Genomic DNA, 23818 nt, shown 5'->3' on the forward strand with positions numbered 1-23818 from the left:
GATCACCTACAAAGGAACAGCAATTAGACTGACAGCCAACTTCAAAACAGCAGCAATGTGAGCTAGGAGATGGTGCAGTCTAGCTAAGCTTTGTATCTTCAATGTACTAAGAGAAAATAACTGTAAACCTAGTATTCTAAATCCTACCTGAGAAAGCAATAAAGACACTGCAGTCAAACAAGAACTGAAAGAAGAGATCTTCAAGGAAAGGGGGTTTTAAAGACATGTACTTAAATAAGAGGAGACAACTATCCCAGATGGAAGGTTATTAACACAAGATGGAATGACAAACAAAAATACTGGTAGCTATAAGGGAAAATCTACACACACTGATTGCATAAAATAGTAAAACTTCCTAATTTGTACATTTAAAATATATAACTAAGATACTTGGTGGAGAAAAAAAAAAAAGTACATAAATTGCAAAGGGGGTGAATGAAGTTAATGCATTCTGAGTTCCCTGAATGTTCTGGAAGAAAATAAAGATTAAATTTAGACTTTATGGCTGGGCGTGGTGGCTTAGTGCAATCCTAGCACTTTGAGAGGCTGAGGCAGGCGGATCACCTGAGGTCAGGAGTTCGAGACCAGCCTGGTTAACATGGTGAAACCCCGTCTCTACTAAAATATAAAAATTAGCCAGGCATGATGGCACGTGCCTATAATCCCAGCTACTCGGGAGCCTGAGGCAGGAGAATCACTTGGACCCAGGAGGTGGAGGTTGCAGTGAGCCAAGATCAAGCCATTACACCCCAGCCCGGGCGACAAGAGCGAAACTCCATCTCAAAAAAAAAAAAAAAAAAAAAAAAAATTGACTTTATTGTGTATACATACTAAAAATATCTATGTTACCATTAAAAGAACATACGTAGACTAACAAAAGAAAAAAATGGAATAAAATCAATCTCCATGAATACAGAAGGTCATTACATTCCTTAAACCACCAGAAGCTGAACTCTATCTTGGAACACCAAATGTGAGTGAGTCAAGCTGCCAGCTGCAGCCTCTGCTAGGCCCCATCCCTGATTCTGCCAGCTCTACTGCCACCTGGGTCCAAGCTTTATCCATGTTCCTATGCCGGAATATTCAGGAACAGAATATTCAGGAACGGAAGTCTCACTGTGAGAAAATCTACCGTCCCCTTCCAAGATTATTTATTTTTAGAAATTTTTAAATTTAATTTTTAATTTTTTAAAATTTATTTTTATTATTTTCTTTGTTTTAATCCTCCAAGACACCTGAACCCTTCCAAATTTAACCACCTTCTTAATGCTTATTTCTTCAACTTTCTGGGAGAGAAAGTAGGTAAATCTAGAATGATCAAGAAAAAACAGCAAAAATTTCAACTTAGGCTACTCTACAAAAGGCCTGCTTTAATGAAAGCAGTCAACTAAGTAGCCTTCAGTCTAGCAGATACTATTCAGGAGGGATGAAAGTTGTTTTACAGAATTATAACTGAACGGGATGCTGAAATGTACTGGGATTTGGAAGAATTGCATCAGTTGCTATTGAGTGACAGAGTGCCCTGGGTGACAGAATGAGACTCTATCTCCAAAACACAAACAAACAAGGCCAGGCACAGTGGCTCATGCCTGTAATCCTAGCACTTTGGGAGGCCAAGCAAGTGGATCACCTGAGGTCACGAGTTCAAGATCATCCTGGCCAACATGGTGAAATCCCATCTCTACTGGAAATACAACAATTAGCCAGGCGTGGTGGTGCGCGCGTGTAGCCCCAGCTACTCAGGAGGCTGAGGCAAGAGAATCACTTGAACCCGGGAGGCAGAGGTTGCAGTGAGCCGAGATCGCGCCACTATACTCCAGCCTAGGCGACAGAGCGAGACTCTATCTCAAAAAAAACCAATTAAACAAACAAACAAAACATAACGTGTGTTAAAATTCACGGAACTATACATCCTGAAAAGTCAACTCTATGTGTGATAATGTAAAAAGTTTAAAGTTGCCATTCGAGCAGGTGAGAATCCTTGCTTGCTGTAATTTTTTTTTTTTGAGACAAGGTCTCGCTCTGTTGCCCAGGATGGAGTGCAGTGGCACTCTTGGTTCACTGCAACCTTCACCTCCCGGGTTTGAACAACTCTTCTGCCTCAGCCTCCTGAGTAGCTGGAATTACAGGTGCGTGCCACCACGCCCAGCTAATTTTTGTACTTTTAGTAGAGATGGGATCTCCCCACGTTGGCCAGACTGGTCTCGAACTTCTGGCCTCCAGTGATCCACCCACCTCGGCCTCCCAAAGTGCTGGGATTACAGGCGTGAGCCACCGCGCCCGGCCAACTTTCTGTAACATTTTAACACTGGTACACATATGCCTAAAAACTACTTTTGTTTGCTTTGATGTATATGTAAAGTGAATCACATAGCTTGTCCTCTCTTGTATCCAGCTTAAGATTTCATCATTGTGTGATTTAGTTCATTCATTCTCATTGATGTATAATATTCCATTGTGTGAATATAACACAATGTATTTATGCATGCTCCTGTTGGTGTACAATTGGGTTGTTCCTAGTTTTTGGTATTACAAAGTGTTAATTACTGTAACTCTTCCAGATTTAATGTACGTACAAGTCGCAAACCACTGCTAGTACAGGATGGCAAAAACCAAACCTAACTAACCATCTAATAGGAGACTGACTAAAAAATTATGGCTATAACTAAAAATAATAACAGAAGCAAATTTTAGTTTTTTAAATCATCATTCAGAAACCCCCAGCTTATAGAAGGTAAAACCACAATGTCACCCAGGACCTGACACAAGAGCTAAAAGCTGACACTTACCTGGAAGAGTTCTTTAAATGAGGGGTGCACCATAGGGTTGGGAACAAAAGGAAGGGCATAGAAAGGAAGAAACTCTGTGGTCTGGCTCAAGGCTACCCCTTTGGTCTCCAGGTAGGCTTTGAAGTAAGAAATCTTTTCATCCAGCTCCTCTTTGTCCTGGAGGAAGGGAAAGCACTTGTTTGAGGTCTCCAGCTCAATGCCCAGTCCATCTGCTCACCCCATCCTCTCTCTGAGGCTCCTTCTATCCCAGTACATGTCGCTGGCTTCCCCTATCTAGCCTGGCAGGTGCATTGTCTCTAGAATTCTACCATCCACCCTAAATTTCCCCCTTAATGAAACTTAGGAAGATCAGAGAACTGTATATACAGTTCAATATGCTGCTTTTTAACTTTATTATTGCCATTTCTCACATTCTTAAAATTCTTCATAAACATTTTTAATGGCAGGAAAAAACCTCATCTTGTCTATCACATTTATTTAACTAGTTTCCTCATTATTAGACAGACACATGGCTTCTACTTTTCAGATATAAATAAGTATCTGTTTGCATTCCCATGCCTCCAGCAGGAGCGGTTTCTAAAGGTTAACAGGCATTTCTTTATGGTGTTTGGAAACAGAAGCTTCCATCTCACTCCTTTCCTTTCTTGTGCTAAGGCCTGGGCTCGCCCCGTGTCACTATTCCACGTGTATCCCAGGCAAGTTAGTTCCCCTCTCAGGGTTCTACCTCCTCTTGGCTCTCAATGAGAAAACCAGAGTTGGTGAACGTGGGGCTTTGCTCCCACACTGGCTCTACCAATCATGGCCTTCACAGTCTCGTACACAGACTAACCTGTTCTTAAACAAACACATCTCAGTTGACCTATACCATGAGGCCCTCTTTTGACCCCCAGACGTAAAAGAAACAGAAATACAAACAGAAAATGAAAACCTCCTGTGATCTTCCCTGGAAGAGTAATAACCTGAGGAACAGCCTTCCAACAACTACTACAACGTACGGTCCTGCTGCTCCCTCCACCACTGTCCCCACCTTTGGGGACACATTGTTCTCATGCGTTCACATTGGTCCACAGGGCAGTAATTAATGCACGGTGTCAAATGCCAGCTCGCCTCTGCTGCCCTTCTGTCATCAAAGCTCAGCCACCCCAGCAGCTTGACATTTCAGCCCTCTCCTCTCTTCCCATCTCCAGCCCCATCTGGGAAAGGACTGCAGACGCTAAATTCAACCTATCACTCAAAAGGACTTTCCACAAAGAGATGTACCCTTTTCCACTACTTAAATTTAAATGTGTGTTCTGGCCAGACACAGTGGCTCGTGCCTGTAATCCCAGCACTTTGGGAGGCCAAGGTGAGAGGACTGTTTGAGCCCAGGAGTTCAAGACCAGCCTGTGCAACATAGCAAGACCCTTTCTCTACAATAAATACGTAAATAATTTTATGTTCTAATATAGGGTCTAATATGCAGCTGAAATATGGATTCTCTTAGACATACATGTCTACATACTAAATTGCCAAATAAACTTAATTTTGACGAGGTTTCAAAAACTTGAGGTATTTAGGAAAACAATATAGCTTTGATTACAGAAATTATTAAATCTCCATAGAAATTAGAATATAAGCTGCTGGGAATATGGTAGAAAATCACTCCTCAGGACAGAGGATTCCTGTACCTTGTAAGCAATATAACAGAACAGTCACATATAAAATCCACGCCCATGTGGACAATGACAGCAAACACTGTTCCTTAACACACCACTCAGACCCACCCGCAACACGAGGTAAACCCACCGGTCTCCCCACAGAGTGCTTCAGAAGATAGATGGCAAAATGGATGTGGAGATAGAATTCCAGCTTCTGGGCAAAGGAGTCCCCATCTCGGACGGAACTGGGAATGTGCTCCTCCCACAGACTGAAGAACACCTTCTGGTCTCCATCGTCAAATGCAGCAACAAGATCCTTCTGTGGAGAAGACATCAGACTACACCTCGTTGTAAATTTCAACACCCAAAATTCTCACAACTCACAACACCACAGATTTCCCATATACTCCTTTTCAGAGTTAAAGGATAGAAAAACAGAGATCCCACAGGATTCAAGCTCCTGAGCCTGCAATTCCTGCAGACCAACCCTGGTTTCCCACACCTTTGCAATATCTAATCTGGGCACTATGAAGAACACACAAAAACATTTAAGGTCTTTGAAACAGAAAGAATCAGGCATAGAACAAAGACTTGGGGCCAGAGAACTCACGGACACGTAAATATACTGAAGTCACCCTTTGGACCTGCTGACCCACAGCGTGCAACTGACAAAAGCTATCCAGACCGAGTCTAGCCGGGCCTCCCAGGAACAAACCTCACATGCACAGAAGGTTGCTGACAGCATGGCTCCACGTCCTGGAGTGGCCGGGAGCCCACACACACTGACCCAGTCAATCCTGGGCCTAGGCGATAGCACTGCCACTTGCCCCACTGCTAGAAGCACACCAGGCTGAGATGGAGCTGAAGGAAGCCACTATAGACCCCAATATACCATAAGGTGACTGTCCATGCCTGCCAGCTGCAGCTGCAGTGACAGAGAAGGCTGGAGGTGGAGGAAGGAGCACCAGCTCAGTGCCGTTTGACCTGGGACAACGACAGCGTCATGATTTAGCATGCACTAGTTGAAAGAATTCTGGAGAAAGGAGGTGGTAATTATCATGTCACCTGTCTCACAAGGAAGATAATTCACCTGTCACAAATACCTGTGGCATAATTTTGTGGATTTAAGTAAAAGGCAGAAGTGAAAGAACTTCCTAAGAGTCTAAAACAATGCAGCTGCTACTGTTCTTTTTGTATCGAATGCCCAAGATGTTTGGACTTACATTTTATGCTCAGCTGTAACAGTGTTTCTGAGATTGGATTTTCTACAGAATCCCCACTTCCCCACCCAATACCATTGTTACTTATCACCATTATTCGCCTTTGTTCTTTTATACTTTTAAAAATGAGCTCATGGGTGCAGTGGCTCACACCTGTAATCCCAGCACTTTGAGAGACCAAGGCGCGTGGATCATGAGGTCAGGAGTTCAGCCTAACCAACATGGTGAAACCCCGTCTCTACTAAAAATACAAAAACTAGCCGGGCATGGTGGTGCATGCCTGTAATCCCAGCTACTCCGGAGGCTGAGGCAGGAGAATTGCTTGAACCCGGGAGGCAGAGGTTGGAGTGAGCCGAGATTGTGCCACTGCACTCCAGCCTGGGCAACAGAGCGAGACTCCATCTCAAAAAAAAAAAAAAAAGTGAATTTACGTGGCCGAGCATGGTAGCTCACACTTGCAATCTCAGCACTTTGGAAGGTCAAGGTAGGCAGATCATTTGAGCCCAAGAGTTCAAGACGAGCCTGGACAACATGGTGAAACCCTGCCTCTACTAAAAATACAAAAATTAGCTGGGCGTGGTGTCATGTGCCTGTAGTCCCAGCTACCCAGGAGGCTGCGGTGGAAGGACCATCTGAGCCCTGGAGGTAGAGGCTGCAGTGAGCGGAGATTGCACCACTGTATTTCAGCCTAAGAGACAGAATGAGACCCTGTCTCAGAAAAAAAAAAAGAAAAAAGAAAAAAGTTTACAGATAATTTTCCTGCGTAATTGTCATTTTTAAAAATTACTTGTTTTATCTGTTTATAAGCAAATTTTCTAACTTAAAATGGAAATGTATAGAGAACAAATAATGTAACAGTGTTTGGTTACACATATGTCAAAGATGTTGATTGGTAAGGAATCCTCAAATCTGAATATTACAAAAATGTTCACTATGTCATGTGATCAAGAACTGTCTCTGAATACTGCCTTATGCTGGAAGGTGCCAGTTACATTTCAAGTAAACTCAGAATTTTTCTAATAAGCCCTACAATGAGCATCTACCTCCTCAAGGCTGGCTCTTCTGTTCCTCCTGGACACAGGCAAGGGACAGTCTGTTAGCACCTGTGGGTGGGGGTTGCCAAAACAAAGCACAAGCAGCTGAATACAGCCACCTCTTGGAAGAATTTGGGGAAGCTGGCCAGAGACCCGCATGCTTGTTAACGACTGCCACAAAGGTGAACAGATCCTCCCGGGGCAGTGCTGTGGGGCCAAGCTCAGCCCCATGCTTGCCTCTGCCAAGGTCCCAAGCAAGCCCTGTGACCATTCCTGAGGAGGCCTTGCCACGAGAAGCGTGGTGACCAAGAGCTCTCTGACTGTGTGGATGAGGTGAGCGCAGACTCTTGTGAAATGTTATGGCTTAGAGAAAAGGTATTTTCTTAACATGGCTTGGCAGAGTCCACAAGTCAAAAGGCCCGTCTACAGTTTGTTCTAAGGTCTCTATTTGTAGACCTGAAACCACAAACCTTTGCTGTCATCATAATCACCTCTATCATCCTTCCTAACTCATGACTCATATTCTGTACCTGGAAATGGTCCCTGAGCTTAAAATAATACCACACATAAAAGAATCCACTATTATAACTTACAGTCACAAAATATTAGTGATGGTCTATAAACTATGATCAAAGCAGAATCAACAAGATGAGAAAATGTGTACACCATCAATAGTAACTTGTAAACACACATGCTTCTTACATCTCACAACAATGGAAACATACTTAACACTACTGAACTATACACATAAAACTGCTGGGGGAAACTCACTATTTTTTGAGTTCCACTAAAAATTAGCATATTTTGCTAAACCTCAGTTCTAGATGTATTTTTTTCTTCTTCTTTTTAAATTTTTTTCCCCACTCTTCTTCACTCAAACCAGACATTTCATTTGGGAAATCTACCATAGTAGGGAACACAGCTGTTGACTGGATGAGCAGAAAAGAAATGTTTGTGACAATCAGAAAGGTTCAAGGTCTTTCAAGTTATATAAAAATGAACCTGAAGACATCAAAGAAATACAAATCAAAACTATGACAAGATATCACTTCAAACCCATCAAAATGGCTAATATTTTAAAAACACACAGAGAGAAAATAACAAGCATTGGCAAGGAAGTAGAGAAACTGGAACGCTTAAGTACTGCTGGTGGGAATGGAAAATGGTACAACCACTTTGTAAAACAGCTTGGCAATTCCTCAAAAAATTAAAAATAGAGCTACCATATGATCCAGCAATACTTCCTGGTATACATCCAAAAGAACAGAAAGCAAGGCCTTAAAGAGATACTTGCACACCCACGTTCACTGCAGCGCTATTTTTTTTTTTTTTTTTTTTGAGAAGAAGTCTCGCTCTTGTCCCCCAGGTTGGAGGGCAATGGTGCAATCTTGGCTCACTGCAACCTCCGTCTCCCGGGTTCAAGCTATTCTCTTGCCTCAGCCTCCCGAGTAGCTGGGACTACAGGCGCCGGCCACCACGCCTGGCTAACTTTGTATTCTTTTTTTTTTTTTTTTGGTAGCGATGGGGTTTCACCAGGCTGGTCTTGAACTCCTGACCTCAGGTGATCTGCCCACCTCGGCCTCCTAAAGTGCTGGGATTACAGGCGTGAGCCACCGCGCCCGGCCCTAACAGCATTATTCTTAATACCCAAGAGGCGGAAGCAACCCGAGTGGCCAGCAACAGAAGAAAAACAAGCTGTGGGGGGTGTGAATAGATATCAGAGAATATCATTCAGCCTTTAAAAGGAAAGGAAATCTTGTCATATACTGCAACATGGATGAACTTTGATGACATTATGCTGGGTGAAATAAGCCCATTACAGAAAGACGAATGCTGTATAATTCCATTTATAGGACATATCTAAAGTAGCCAATTCATAGACAGAAAGTTAAGAATAGTGGCTGCCAAGGCCTAGGGGGAGGATAAAGGGAGAGCTGTTCAATGGGGAGAGTTTCATGTTTGTAAGATGAAAAATTCTAGAGATCTGTTTCACAACAACATGAACACATTTAACACTACTGAACTGTACACGTAAGAATAGTTAAGATGATACATTCTATGTTATCTTTAATCAAATTTTTTAAAAAAGACCTCTGACATTTGAGTGTTCGCAGATGCAGCTGGAGCTGAAATGCGACGGGAACCCAGCTGGAAAAGTGTACAGCAGCCGCCTCTGGAGGGCCCCGATAAGCAAAGAAGCTTCACGACACAGGGCCTGTCGGCCTTACCCTGTATCATCACACAATCCGGTCACGTGTGAATTCCACAAAAGATTCTCACTGTTCTGCTAGTTAGGTATTGAGGATTTGCTACATTCCTCTCAAATGGTAGCTTTAATTAACAGATGCTCACATACACTTCCCACGTGTAGGGTAAAGGTCTTTTTTTCATCCAGAAAGAACCAGGGAAGCCAGGTGCTGGGGAGTGAAGCTGATTCCCCGAGGAACACACTTCACTCTAAGAACCTGTTTTCGCCTCCAATAATGACTGTATTCTTTTATGTTCTGAACATATCTCTCTCTGGGGTAGGGGGTGCCAGGGAGGTCTGGCTCCTGTAGCATCCACAGAAGAGTCTGTGTTGACAGAAAGCAGCAGCAGCTCAGCATCCAGGGGCCTGAGGCCTGAAGGGGAGCAGGCAGAGGGTTCAGCCCTGCCTTGAGCTCCACAGGCCACTTCAAAAGTGCCCCTCTCTCAACAGTGCCCATGCCAGGCCACTAGGGAGTCAAGTACTAGGAGAAAACCAGAGGTGGCTGCCACCTGAACTCCGGCTACTCAAGGGGCTTGCAGGCCAAGCCTCAAATTATTTCTGGAAGTAGATATGTTAAAATTTAAAAATCTGTTAAAGTAATAAGGCCAGGTTCAGTGGCTCATGCCTATAATCCCAGTGCTTTGGGAGGCTGAGGCAAGAGGATCACTTGAGATTGGGAGTTTGAGACCAGCCTGGGAAGCAAGACTCTGTCTCCACATAACTTTTTTTTTTTTTTTAATTATAAGAATAAAATAGGCCGGGCGCGGTGGCTCAAGCCTGTAATCCCAGCACTTTGGGAGGCTGAGACGGGCAGATCATGAGGTCAGGGGATGGAGACCATCCTGGCTAACACGGTGAAACCCTGTCTCTACTAAAAAATACAAAAACCTAGCTGGGCGAGGTGGCAGGCGCCTGTAGTCCCAGCTACTCGGGAGGCTGAGGCAGGAGAATGGCGAAAGCCCAGGAGGCGGAGCTTGCAGTGAGCTGAGATCCGGCCACTGTACTCCAGCCTGGGCGACAGAGCCAGACTCCGTCTCAAAAAAAAAAAAAAAAAAAAAAAAAAAAAGAATAAAATAGACCAGGCATGATGGCTCGCATCTGTAATCCCAGCACTTTGGATGGCTGAGGCAGGTGGCTCACCGGAGGTCAGGTGTTTGAGACCAGACTGGCCAACATGGCAAAACCCTATCTCCACTAAAAATACTAAAACTAGCCTGGCATGATGGTGTGTGCCTGTAATCCCAGCTACTTGGGAGGCTGAGGCAGGAGAATCGCTTGAACTCAGGAGGCAGAGGTTGTAGTAAGCCGAGATCCTGCCACTGCACTCCAGCCTGGGCAACAGAGCGCAACTCTGTCTCAAATAAATAAATAAATAAATAAATAAATAAATAAATAAATAAATAAATAAAATCATCCAAAGGTGAAACATGCTGTCTCAGGAAATGGTCAATGGAAATATTCTAGGTGAACTGATTACTTATCTGGCATATTACAAATGAGATCAAGACATCAAATAACGGTTAAAATAATGACTTTTTTTTTTTTTGGAGACAGGGTCTTACTCTGTCACTACAGCTGGAGTGCAGCAGTATGATCATGGCTCAACGCAGCCTTGATTTCCTGGGCTCAAGTGATCCTCCTACCTCAGGCAACTAAGCAGCTACGACTACAGGTGCATGCCACCACGCTTGGCCAATTTTTTATCTTTTATAGAAACGAGGTTCCGGCTGGGTGTGGTGGCTCATATCTGTAATCCCAGCATTTTTGGGAGGCCAAGGCGGGAGGATCACTTGAGGTCAGGAGTTCGAGACCAGCCTGGCCAACATAGTGAAACCCCATTTCTACTAAAAATACAAAAATCAGCCAGATACAGTGGCATCTGCCTGTAATCCCAGCTACTAGGGAGGGTGAGGCAGGAGTATTGCTTGAATCCAGGCGGCGGAGGTTGTGATGAGCCAAGATTGCACCACTGTACTCCAGCCTGGGCTACAGAGTGAGAGATTCCATCTCAAATAAAAAGAAAAAGAAACGAGGTACTACTGTGTTGCACAGGCTGGTCTTGAACTCCTGGGCTTATGCGATCCTTCTGCCTCGGCCTCCCAAAGTGCTGGGATTACAGGAGTCAGCCACCATGCTCAGCCAAGGATTTTTAAGTTCCCTGCCAACCCTGAGAGTTGAGGTCTGTATAACCTCCCCTGCAGCCCACTGGTATTCACAGAGTTGCTCAGACTTCCTTTCACAGACCCACCTCGTCAGTCTCACTCTTGCTCCCTGTTCCCTCCAACCTCCCCAGGCTAGAATGCAAATGCTGTACTGGCAGGGGCCGGATTTCGTTTGTTCGCTGTTGGATCCCCAGTGCCTAGAATTAATAACCTGAAACTCCTCAGCAGGAAGGCTACAATTGTCTCAGTTCCTAAACACTGCATGTTTCTTCTTTTCCTTCTTCCCAAGAAACGTTTGTGAAAGATCGTATATGGCTACACATTTCCTAGGGACGGTACAGAGATTTAAAATGACATTATTAGTTCATCTATAAACACTTGTGCAATCTAAAGTAACTCTGAGCAAGTGCTCAAAAACTATTCCAGCACTATCCAATGGCAGCATTTTCCACAAGTTGGGAGCATCTTGAATTATCTACAGGGATGAAAAATAAGCAAAATATTACCTGAATTGTCAATGATTTGGAGTCTCTGAAAGATCCACCTACTGTTTTACACAATGGTTTTCCTTTTATTTTGCATTCTTTTGAAAATGCTTTCAAGGTGTCTTCAAATTCAGCAAAATCTAAATACTATAAAAAATAAATAATTCAATTAAACAGCAAAACAAACAAATAATCTAATTTAAAAACAGCCAAAGGATCTGAATAGATATTTATCCAAAGAAGACATTAAAAGGACCAGCAGATACCTGAAAAGGTGCTTAACATCACTAACAATCAGAGAAATGCAAATCAAAACCACACAGACACAATTCCCTCACACCCGTCAGAATGGCTATTACAAAAAAGACAAAAGATAAAAAGTGTTGGCAATGATGTGGAGAAAAGGAAACACTTGCATACTATTCGTGAGATTGTAAATTGGTACAGCCATCATAGAAAACTGTATGGAGGTTCCTCAAAAAAAATAAAAATAGAACTACCAGCCGGGAGCAGTGGCCCACGCCTATAATCCCAGCACTTTGGGAGGCTGAGGTAGGCAGATCACAAGGTCAGGAGTTCGAGATCAGCCTGACCAACATGGTGAAACCCCATCTCTACTAAAAATACAAAAATTAGCCGGGCGCAGTGGTGCGTGCCTGTAGTCCCAGCTACTCAGGAGGCTGAGGCAGGAGAACTACCTGAACCTGGGAGGCAGAGCTTGCAGTGAGCCGAGATCACACCACTGCACTCCAGCCTGGTGACAGAGTAAGACTCCATCTCAAAACACACACACAAACAAAAACAGAACTACCAGATGATCCAGCAATTTCATTTCTGGGTATAGATAGAAAGGAAATAAAATCAGTATTTCAAAGAGATATCTGCATCCGCATGCTCATTGCAGCATTATTCATAATAGCCAAGATATGGAAATGATCTAGGTGTCTATCAATAGATGAATGGATAAAGAAAAAGTGGTGTCAGGTGCGGTGGCTCACGCCTGTAATCCCAGCACTTTGGGAGGCCGAGGTGGGCAGAGCACAAGGTCAGAAGTTCGAGACCAGCCTGACCAATATGGTGAAACCCCGTCTCTAATAAAAACACAAAAATTAGCTGGACGTGGTGGTGGGGGCCTGTAATCCCAGCTGCTTGGGAGGTTGAGGCAGGAGAATCGCTTGAACCCAGGAGGCAGAGGTTGCAGTGGGCCGAGATCGTGCCATTGTACTCCAGCCTGGGCAACAGAGCGAGACTCTTGTCTCAAAAAAAAAAAAAAAAGAACAGAAAAGAAAATGCGCTATAGGCCAGGTGGCATGGCTCATGCCTGTAATCCCAAAACTTTGGGAGGCCGAGGTAGGATTGCTTGAGCCCAGGACTTCGAGACCAGCCTGGGCAACAAAGCGAGACACCATCTCAGATAAATAAATTTTTAAAAGAAAATGTGTTATACAGGTAGGGTGCAGTGGCTCATGTCTGCAATCCCAGAACTTTGGGAGGCTGAGGCAGGAGGATTGCTTGAAGCCAAGAGTTCAAGACCAGCTTGGACAACAGAATGAGATCCTATCTCTACAAAAATTAAAATAAAACCGGCCGGGCGCGGTGGCTCAAGCCTGTAATCCCAGCACTTTGGGAGGCCGAGATGGGTGGATCGCGAGGTCAGGAGATCGAGACCATCCTGGCTAACACGGCGAAACCCCGTCTCTACTAAAAAATACAAAAAACTAGCCGGGCGAGTTGGCGGGTGCCTGTAGTCCCAGCTACTTGGGAGGCTGAGGCAGGAGAATGGCGTAAACCCGGGAGGCGGAGCTTGCAGTGAGCTGAGATCCGGCCACTGCACTCCAGCCTGGGCGACAGAGCGAGACTCCGTCTCAAAAAAAAAAAAAAAAAAAAAAAAAAAAAAAAAAATAAAATAAAACCTAGCTGAGCATGGTCGTGCACACCTGTAGTCTCAGCTACCTGGGAGGCTGAGACAGGCAGATTGCTTGAGCCCAGGAGTTCAAGGCTACAGTGAACCATGATCACACCACTGCACTCCAGCCTAGGTGACAGAACAAGACCTTGTCTCTAAAAAAAATGTTTAATGTAAATTAAAAAAAAATATATATATATATATATATATTCACCATCACACCACCAAATTCCAAATCTGGATTTGCATGGTGGATGCCTCATCCTTGCTCCAGGCCCACAGCTCTCGCAACCTGCAGATGGTTACTCACACAGTTAAGCAGCAGCAAGCACCAACCATTTCTTCAGCACCAGAAAGTTTAAGGCCTGGGCCCTACTTGTCAAAGCTTTTAGTGTAGGAAACCTAGGCCAGTACCAGACAATGAGTTAAAAAAATTATGATGCATTTACTCAGTGAAACACTCTATGGCATTCAAATGTCTAGGGCAGATCATAGGCAGATGTTCATGCTATATTATTGTTGGCAGATAAAAAGCAAGCTACAGAACAATGTATCATCCCATTCTGTAAAACAAACTACAGGCATATGAACATATTTTTACTATTCATAGAAAAAAGTCTGGGAGGGAAATTTCCTTTTTATACTTCTGTAGTGCTTGAATCTTTTACCATGGACATGTATTGTTTATATAATTTTCTTTCAAGGGACTTTTTAAGTGACTTTAAGATCTGTTTAGTTATAAAAACAAAATGTAAATGCATGGAATATTATATAATAGAAAAATAGCTCCAACATAACAATAGAAGAAACACTACAAGGCACTAAACAGTTGGTTGCATTTTAAAACACAAGTTTTCAAGATGTTTCTCTGTGACCTCTGTTTTGTATAATATACCTACCTCTCTCACTAGTCCAAGTAATTCAGATTCATGAGCCAGAATGTCCCCCATATTGAACTGTTACTGGTAATTAATTCTCACAGCAAAAATCTCTAGAAGGCAAAAATATAAGAGCTTTCATTTCAACCACCTGTGAAACCACAAAAAGGTGGTTGTGGTGAGCAGAATAATGGCCCCCAAGACATTCATGTCCCAATCCCCAGAATCTGTGAATACGTGAGGTTACACAGCAAGGGGGAATTAAGGCGCAGATGGAATTAAGGTTGCTCATCAGCTGACCTTTAAACTGGGGGATGATCCTGGATTACCCAGGTGGGCCCAAGGTAGTCACAGCAGAGGGAGGGGGGCAGACGGAGGCAAGAGCGTCAGTGTCAGGATGATGAGGTGTGAGAAAGACAACAGCCACTGCAGGCTTTAAAGGGGTGAAAGTGGCATAAGCCAAGGAGGGTAGGTAGCCTCTAGAAGCTGCATAAGGCAAGGAACAGATCCTCCCAGAGCATCCAGAAATGATCAAGCCCTGCAGACACCGTGGCTTTAGCTCAGTAAGAGCCATTTCAGACTTCTGACCTCCAGAACTAGAAGATAATAAATCTTTTTTGCTTTACACCACTCAGGTTATGGTCATTTGTTCAGCAGCACTAGGAAATACAATGGCTAAAGTCAAAAGAAACTCTTCCTACTCCTTCTACCAGCCCTCCCTCGAGGTGTACCCAAAGCAGTCATTCCCCACGGCCCACACCCCAGGCTCAGCCCAAACCAGTTGCCTGTAACCCCAGAGGAATTAAAAAGTCTGGACTCTAATGCTAACCATGCCAATTACTGGCACCCGATCTGGGCCAAATCACTGAAATGCAGAGCCTTTTTTCATCTATAAAATTCAGAATATATCAGAACTCTTCCATTTTTTTTTTTTTTTTTTTGAGATAGGATCGCACTCCGTTGCCCAGGCTGGAGTGCAATGGTGCGATCATAGCTCACTGCAAGCTAAAACTCCCGGGCTAACGCGATCCTCCCTCCTCAGCCTCCCCAGTGGCTAGGACTATAGGTGCATCCCACCATACCCAGGTAATTTTTTTTTTTTTTTTAAAGTAGAGACAGGGTCTTACTAAGCTGCCAAACTCCTGGGTAATGCAATCCTCCAGCCTTGGCCTCCCAAAGTGCTGGGATTATAGGCATGAGCCACCACACCCAGTCAGATCTCTTCTCAGTCTGTAACCTTACATTTTTCTGGCAGTGCCTCCCCATCCCCTCTCTCTCCACTCCAATCCAATTTCTACACTTTTAACAATGAGCATTCTCTTCCTGCTTGGGACCCTCCTGTGGTTCCACCACCCTCCAGATGAAGGCGAGACTCCTTGGGCCCAACTCCCAAAGCCCTAGACAACGTGGCCTCTGACACACTCCCATGGGTTCTGTAAAGCTGAGCCACAATGGCCACTGGGTGCTTCCTGTGTACACCCACTGAACACCCAAAGCACACGCCTGCCCTCGTTAACTCTGGCTCACTGCCCTTCCTTCAGATATTCACGTCTCATTCAGGTCTCTGCTTAACTGTCACCTTCTCAGTCTTGCCCTGACCACCCTTTCTAAGAGGTCGGCCCATCACCTCTCAGCCCTTTCTCCTGCTTGATTCTTCTCAACAGCACCTGACAGGTGTTCCCCTGGCATCCCCAGTGCCTAGACCAGTGCCTGGTACACAGTACGGGCTCAAAAACACGGACGGAGTGGAAATTAATTCCAGACATGAAGAAAACAGTGCAAGGAAAGGGACAGAGCCTAAAGGAGACGGGTACGGGGTTATTTTAGATAGAGTGGTTGGCGGCCTCACTGGGAATGTGACATTTCAGCAAAGATTGAGCGCTTGGATCTGGGGAAGAGGGCTTTGCTAGGTCACAGGCCACAGACCTCTGCAGTCTTGGGGTATTGGGATGTAGCTAGAGATGAGGCAGAGAGCAGCAGGCAATGGGGGGCCGAGGCCAGGTCAGGTGGGCCTTGCAGAGCTGGTAAGTGGCTTGGACATTAGGCTGAGAGTAACAGGAGGCTCAGAGAGAATATGGAGGAGGACACTGACACCATCTGTTTTTTTTTTTTGTTTTTTTTTTTCCTGAGACAGAGTTCCCTCTGTTGCCCAGGCTAGAGTGCACTGACATGATCATAGCTCACTGCAGCCTCAAACTCCTGGGCTCAAGCAATCTTCCCACGTCAGCCTCCCGGGTAGCTGCGCCTACAGAGTGTGCTGCTATGCCCCAGTAATTTGTTTTCTGGTTTTTTTGTTTGGTTTTTGGTGAGGTTTTTTGTTGTTGTTGTTGTTAGTTTTTGTTTTTGAGACAGAGTCTCACTGTTGTTGCCTGGGCTGGAGTACAATGACACAATCTCGGCTCACTGCAACCTCCGCCTCCCGGGTTCCAGCAATTCTCCTGCCTCAGCCTCCCGAGTAGCTGAGATTACAGGTGCCTACCACCATGCCTGGTTAATTTTTGTATTTTTAGTAGAGATGGGGTTTCACCATGTTGGCCAGGCTAGTCTTGAACTCCTGACCTCATGTGATCTACCTGCCTCAGCCTCCCAAAGTGCTGGGATTACAGGCGTGAGCCACCGTGTCCAGCCTTAGTTTTTTCAGAGACAGGGTTTCACCATTGCCCAGGCTGGTCTTGAACTCCTCGGCTCAATCCTCCCTCCTCTGCCTCCCAAAGTGCTGGGATTACAGGCGTGAGCCACCGTGCCCAGCCTTAGTTTTTTCAGAGACAGGGTTTCACCATTGCCCAGGCTGGTCTTGAACTCCTGGGCTCAATCCTTCCTCCTCTGCCTCCCAAAGTGCTGGGATTACAGGGGTGAGCCACCAAGCCCGGCTGCTGATGTCCATTTTTTAATATGCATGTTGCCTGTTCTGCAGAGAAGACTGGAGGGGAGTGGGAAGAGGGAGACGAGTACCGCTCAGGCCATGTCAGCCATGAGCGTCATTTGGATAAGGAAGAGGGGCCATGAGTGTTGTGAGTTCAGATGGAAAAGGCAGAAGAGGCACAGTCTGCAGATGGGCTGGTTGTGGGACATGAGGGGAAGAAGGGAAGGAAGAACCCTGGGATCTGAGCAGCTGGCCGAATAGTATGTCATTTCATGAGTCAATGAAAACATGGGGAAGGAGTGTTTTGAGGTCAAACCAAGAGCTCTGTTTTGGCTGTAAGTCTGAGCTGCCAGTTAGACATTCCAGTGGAGGTTCCGAAATGGTCAGTGGGTATTATAAGAACTAAAGAAAGAGGAGAGAGGAGAGAAACACGAAGGGTCACTCAACAGTCAACAGGTTTATTTCAAACCTGGGAGGGACTTCCAACCGAGTTAGGTCAGAGCCACACTCTCTTACAGACTAAGAGTTTTTAAGGATTCAGGGTGGGAGAGTTTATCAGAGGCTTGGACTGCTTCTGTCTCTTTGTTGTGCTTATCTGGGAGGGAGAGTTGTCTGTCTGTTCCCATGCATCTTTCTGCAGCTGGAGGCATACCCCGCCAAGTCTCCTTTTAGCTTCCCTTAGTAGACCTGAAGGGAACAGAATGTCCTTACTAGGGCCCACTGTTATACTGAGGCCCCTTGTAAGAGGGTGAAGTTTGGCAGGTACCCAAGAAACAAACCTGTTGACTGTCGAGTCACCCTTCGTGTTTCTCTCCTCTTTCTTTAATTCTTAGAGATACATGAGCCTGGAGTTTAAGGGAGAAGCAGGAACGGCATTCACAGGGATAGCAGAGAATACGGGTGCTGAGCAAAGACACAGATTTAGTGATTAGAAATGAAACAGGCTGGGTGCAGTGGCTCACACCTGTAATTCTAGCACTTTGGGATACCAAGACAGGCAGATCACCTGAGCTCATGAGCTCGAGACCAGCCTGGGCAATGTGGCGAAACCTCATGTCTACAGAAATACAAACATGAGCCAGGCGCAGTGGTGCATGCCTGTAATCCCAGCTACTGGGGTGGCTGAGGCAGGAGGATCACTTGAACCAGGGAGGTCGAGGCTGTAGTGAGCTGGGATCATGCCACGGCACTCCAGCGTAGGTGACAAAGTAAGACCCGGTTTCAAAAAAAAAAAAAAGGAAGTGAAACAAGAAATAAGGTGTAGTGGCTCACACCTGTAATCCCAGCACTTTGGGAGGCCAAGGCAGGCGGATCGCCTGAGGTTGGGAGTTTGAGACCAGCCTGGCCAGCATGGTGAAACCCCATCTCTACTAAAAATACAAAAATTAGCCGGGCGTGGTGGCGGGTGCCTGTAATCTCAGCTACTCTGGAAGCTGAGGCAGGAGAATCACTTGAACCCGGGAAGTGGAGGTTGCAGTGAGCTGAGATCACACCATTGCACTCCAGCCTGGGCAACAGAGCGAGACTCCATCCCCAAAAAAAAAGAAAAGAAAGAAACAAGGTCATCAGCTGCAAGTAAGAAGCAAGGTGACAGTTTGAAAAGAAGCGAGGGTGGGAACCAAAGTAACTACAGCAACACGGCAGGGTTGCTGGTAGTAGAGTCCACTTAAGATCTCTGTACTGGAATCTAAAATAGAATCAGTCTGCACAGTTTTGCAGCTCTTCTCCAGGCACTTTCAGCTATCTGAGTTTGGTTAACCAATGCGAGAGGTTCTTCTAGAAGAGAGAGGAAAGGGGAAACAGTACAACCATGATGGGACACTGGAACCAATCAGGTTAAGAATGGGGGAGGGGAACACACAAAAGGCGGCTGCAGGGCAGAGGAAGCGGTGAGGTGCGAGGCCTGCTGAAGGAGCCACATTCCAGTGAGCATGAAAGATGGAAAGGAGTGGGCAGAGAGTGGGACAGATGCCTGAAGACAAGAATTCGAAGGTGACTAGTACTAAAAAGCTCTCAACCAAGGGAGTGGGTGGATGAGGAGGATGGAGGAAAGAGATGCCTGCAAGTCAGGAGGATGAAGAAACCGGAGGGGCCAGGATGTGGAAACCCCCAAAAGTGAAGTAAAAGAGATGAAGGGATAGGCAGCCAGCCAGGTGCTAGAGGCTCCAAGGGAACTGTAGAGACTTGCCCTGGGAAGTGGCTGCCGCAGGGAGGGCTGGCAAAGGGTACAGTGTCTGCCATGTGCTTCAAAGGAGCTGGGGTTTGTGAAGGAGTGGGTTGTGATCTGGAAGCAGCAATGAGGAGCAGGCAGGACACCTCCCCATGCACCACACCAGCCCTGCCAGATGCAAAAGGGGACAGAAGAAGGCAGTTGCTGTTGGAGGACACCCACCTCTCCAGCCTTTCTCTGGACCTATACCTCAAATCCATCCACCTTCCCCCTACCTTCTCCCGCTCCTTGCTCCCTTCCACCAATCCCACATTGGACCCTGCCAACAGCAAACTCCTGGCCATTTCCCCACGTAACAAGCTCTTCCAGGATCCTAAGCCTATGGTTGATGTATGTCCTGAACCCCAGGTAAACATGACTCATGATTCCAAGCAAAGCCAGACTTAACCCCCTTCAAGAAGTCTTCCATGAACAACCCCTCCCTTCTTTCCCTACCAAGAATTTTTTTATATTTTTATTTTGTTTATTTATTTATTTTTTGAGACGGAGTTTAGCTCTGTTGCCCAGGCTGGAGTGCGGTGGCGGGATCTCGGCTCACTGCAACCTCCAGCTCCCAGGTTCAAGTGATTCTCCCACCTCAGCCTCCCAAGTAGCTGGGGTTACAGGCATGCGCCATGACGCCCAGCTAACTTTTTGTTGTTGTTGTTGAGACGGAGTTTCACTTTTGTCGCCCAGGCTGGAGTACAAAGGCGCAATCTCGGCTCACTGCAACCTCTGCTTTCCAGGTTTAAGTGAGTCTCCTGCCTCAGCCTCCCGAGTATATGGGATTACAGGCACCCGCCACCAACGCCCAGCAATTTTTGTATTTTTAGTAGAGACAGGGTTTCGCCACATTGGCCAGTCTGGTCTTGAACTCCTGACCTCAGGTGATCCACCTGCCTCAGCCTCCCAAAGTGCTGGGATTACAGGTGTGAGTCACCACACCTGGCCTAATTTTTGTATTATTTTAGTAGTGATGGGGTTTCACCATGTTGGCCAGGCTAGTCTTGAACTCCTGACCTCAGGTGATTCGCCCACCCAAAGTGTTGGGATTATGGGCATGAGCCACTGTGCCTGGCACTTCTTAAAACTTGTTCATAAAGACAGGGAGCTGTATTTAAATTTCGTATCCCCAGAACCTAACAGAGTGCCTCGTAAGCAAGAAAGGTACTCAAGGCATATGATGAATAAATGAAGCCTGAGCTGAGGGGATGGCATTTTAAAGGCCCTGGAACAGGAAAAGTGAGTTTGTGAGAATTTGAGCTCCTTCCAACCTCAAGGCCTTTGCACAAATTACTCTCTCCGCCTACAACACTTTTCCCTCTCTTCACCTGGTTAACCACTGTGCCTAATAAACATCACCTCCTTAGAGTAGTCCTCCGTAAGCCATTTAAATAGCATCTGCTGTGATCAACTGTCATTGAACGTGAGTGCTGCTGGGTATCCTACTACTCTGACATTCTTAGAAATTACAGAATTGGCTGGGCGTAGTGGCTCACACCTGTAATCCCAACACTTTGGGAGGCCGAGGCAGGTGGATCACCTGAGGTCAGGAGTTCAAGACCAGCCTGATCAGCATGGTAAAACCCCATCTCTACTAAAAATACAAAAATTAGCCAGGCGTGGTGGCATGTGCACCTGTAATCCCAGCTACTAGGGAGGCAGAGGCAAGAGAATCGCTTGAACCCAGGAGGTGGAGGTTGCAGTGAGCCGAGATTGCGCCACTCCACTCCAACCTGAGCAACAGAGAAAGACTCCATCTCATAAAAAAGAAAAAGAAATTACAGAATTTTCTCTAAACTTTCATATCATAATAGGTATCATTTATTGAGGGTATATTGTATGCCAGGCAATGTGCAAAATGCTTACATTTAATCTTCATAGTAAACCTGAGAGGTGAATGTAGTTTATATTTTCCCATTCCAGATGAGGCAATTCGAGGCTCGTGAAGTCTGACACACTCCCTACAGCCACAGTAAGTGACTAAGTGGCTAATATGAACCATGACACAGTATTTCCCCAAAGTCTGGACCACCTAAATAAGAATCAGTTGGGCACCCTTGTGCAAATGAAAATTCCTGCCTCCACCCTGGTCTTACTGAACACCACGGCAGGCACCATGCCCAGAAATCTGCCTTTTAAACAAGCTCCCTGGGTGACTTTTACACACTCTCAAGTTTGAGAACCACTGCTCTCCTCCATGCAGAAACTAAGAAAAACTTTTCCAGTCACACTTGGGGACTGCAGTGGCAGCTTTTGAATTCCTGTATAATAAAGATTCGGGGCCTACAAACGGGTGGGATTACGGGATTTGTATGGAAGCCGAATCTGCATAGCACGCATCCTGTTTTTCCTTAGATTAGGTGGAATCAACTTCACCTGGGTGCCTGAGGAACGTGGCTAGCAGATGGAGATTATGAGGGAGATCTAAACCCCGGGTAACCCGCTCGCACCGCCACCACCAGCTAGAGGGGTTGGGGGTCCCCCTCCAAGTCTGCCCCACTGCAGCAAAGATCAGGGACTACTGCTGCAGCAAAGATCAGGGAGTACTTGCGGGAAGCAGCTGCGCCCGTCCTTGCTTGGGATGTCCAAGAGGCCGCCTCGGCCCTCACCGGAGAAAGATCCCTGGACCGCAGGCGAGAAGTGGTAGCATCCGGCGGCGGCGGAGCGGGCGCGTCGGGGTATTCCTCGGAACAAGAGGTCCGCAGAGCCTCGGCCCTCCAACCCCACCGCTGCTCCTCCTAGCACCAGGACGGCGGGCTGAGGGTGACCCGGCTGCATCCGGGGACGCACTTACCTGCTGCTCGGCCGCGGACACTCGCGCTCACCCAGCCCTGCCGCCACCTCGGCAGCCGTCACCCGGGCAACCGCTGCCGCCACCCCGGCATCACGTGGGGCTGCGCAGCCAATCGCGCGGAGCGCTGCTGGCGCGGAGCAGCCTGGGAGGGAAGGTGGGCGACCCCGAAACTTCCTGGCGCCGGAAGTGAGGGTCCACAGCCCAGCAGTGGCCGCCGTTTACGTCTCGTGCGGTCCCCTCCACCACTCCACTTTTGTTCGTTCGTTCATTCATTCGTTCATTTCCCCTTCGTTACGCCAGTCACTGTGCCGGCTCTGGGGATGAGCCGGAGCAGGCTCAACCCCTTGCCTCAAGGAGCTTGTGGTCGCGTAGAGAACACAAACCAGGACCATGTGATGTCTGTGGGAAGAGTCAGGCGTGGTTACTCCCATCTTACCGGAGGGACCTGGGGCCACCTTAGAACCAAAAGTGACGCCCAAAATATGCATTAAAGCTCCGGGCACCAGGGTCCCGCCCGTTGCAGCAGTTTCCAGGGATTTCAGAGAAACTTTTTGTTTTCCATGTGAAATGTGGGCTTTTAAAAATAAATCAGGAGCACACGTCTTCCCTCTCTTTGCACCTGATGCTTTTGAATTGAAGTTCATCAGTACTGAATGAGCACTTGCTAGTCGCCCAACTTAGTGCTGGAGGGTGAGGAGGAGGAGGTGGCCATGGATGGAAAAGCCCTCCCCTCCAGGCGTTGAGGTTCTGCGGGAGTCTCCCGTTGCCACCTCAGTGTTTCCACCTCCATGCTTCCAAGAAGGAGGAGGCTACCAGGGCCAGAGACAGGGAATGGGGCACGGAGAAGGTAGGTCAGCTCGCCTTTGAAGAAGCCCTAAGATGCGCTGTGGCCAGCACCTCCCCAGTCCCCAGCCCTGCCAGTGGATTGTCTTCCAAAAGAAAAAAAAAAGCTGTATTTAGTAGAAGAGAGCCCTACCTTCTGTCCAGGTAATACGGATTGAAAATAAATCTTCAATCCATGGCCATAATATTTATCATCAACACAACTGTGTGCCAGGAGTTGCCAGACAAAATACAGGACACACAGTTAAATGTAAATTTCAGATGTTTTAATGTAAGTAGATCCCAAATGCTGCTTCATTTCATTGTGCATGTAGGATGTTATATTGTTCTGTATTTTTGTTTGCAAAACGTGCAGCCTATATGTGTGCCCAGCATTGTGCTAAGTGAATCATATAGATTGTTCTATTTAATTCTCACACCAGGCCGGGCACTGTGGCTCACACCTGTAATCTCAGCACTTGGGAGGCCAAGGCAGGTGGATCACCTGAGGTCAGGAGTTTGAGACCAGCCTGGCAAACATGGTGAAACCCGTCTCTACTAAAAATACAAAAGTTAGCTGGGCATAGTGGCAGTGCCTATAGTCCCAGCCACTCGGGAAGCTGAGGCAGGAGAATCGCTTGAAGCTGGAAGGTGGAGGTTGCAGTGAGCTGAGATCAAGCCACTGCACTCCAGCCTGGGCAACAGAGTGAGACTTTGTCTCAAAAAAAAAAAAAAAAAAAAAGTTTTTAATTCTAAAACCACATCTAT

The 23818-nt window shown here is 46.3% G+C and overlaps 1 protein-coding gene across 4 annotated transcripts in view; it reads right to left on the reverse strand.

Moving 5' to 3' along the window:
• Nucleotides 1–22362, reverse strand: part of ARMC9 (armadillo repeat containing 9) — a 188728-nt gene extending 166366 nt beyond the window's left edge. For 3 of the 4 annotated variants that reach the window (XM_010362003.2, XM_030916895.1, XM_030916896.1), the window contains exons 1-5: nt 22229–22362; nt 14381–14472; nt 11597–11722; nt 4575–4745; nt 2790–2945 (exon numbers count right to left, since the gene is read on the reverse strand). In XM_010362003.2, coding sequence (XP_010360305.2) covers nt 2790–2945; nt 4575–4745; nt 11597–11722; nt 14381–14431 — 504 coding nt within the window. In that variant the 5' untranslated portion in view covers nt 14432–14472; nt 22229–22362. Of the gene's footprint in view, nt 1–2789; nt 2946–4574; nt 4746–11596; nt 11723–14380; nt 14473–21985 lie in introns of all 4 variants that reach the window. The other variant, XM_030916894.1, reaches the window with a different exon arrangement.
• Between the last annotated feature and the right edge of the window lie 1456 nt (nt 22363–23818).

The sequence above is a fragment of the Rhinopithecus roxellana genome, chromosome 14 (assembly GCF_007565055.1).
Source record: "Rhinopithecus roxellana isolate Shanxi Qingling chromosome 14, ASM756505v1, whole genome shotgun sequence".
NCBI lineage: Eukaryota > Metazoa > Chordata > Mammalia > Primates > Cercopithecidae > Rhinopithecus > Rhinopithecus roxellana.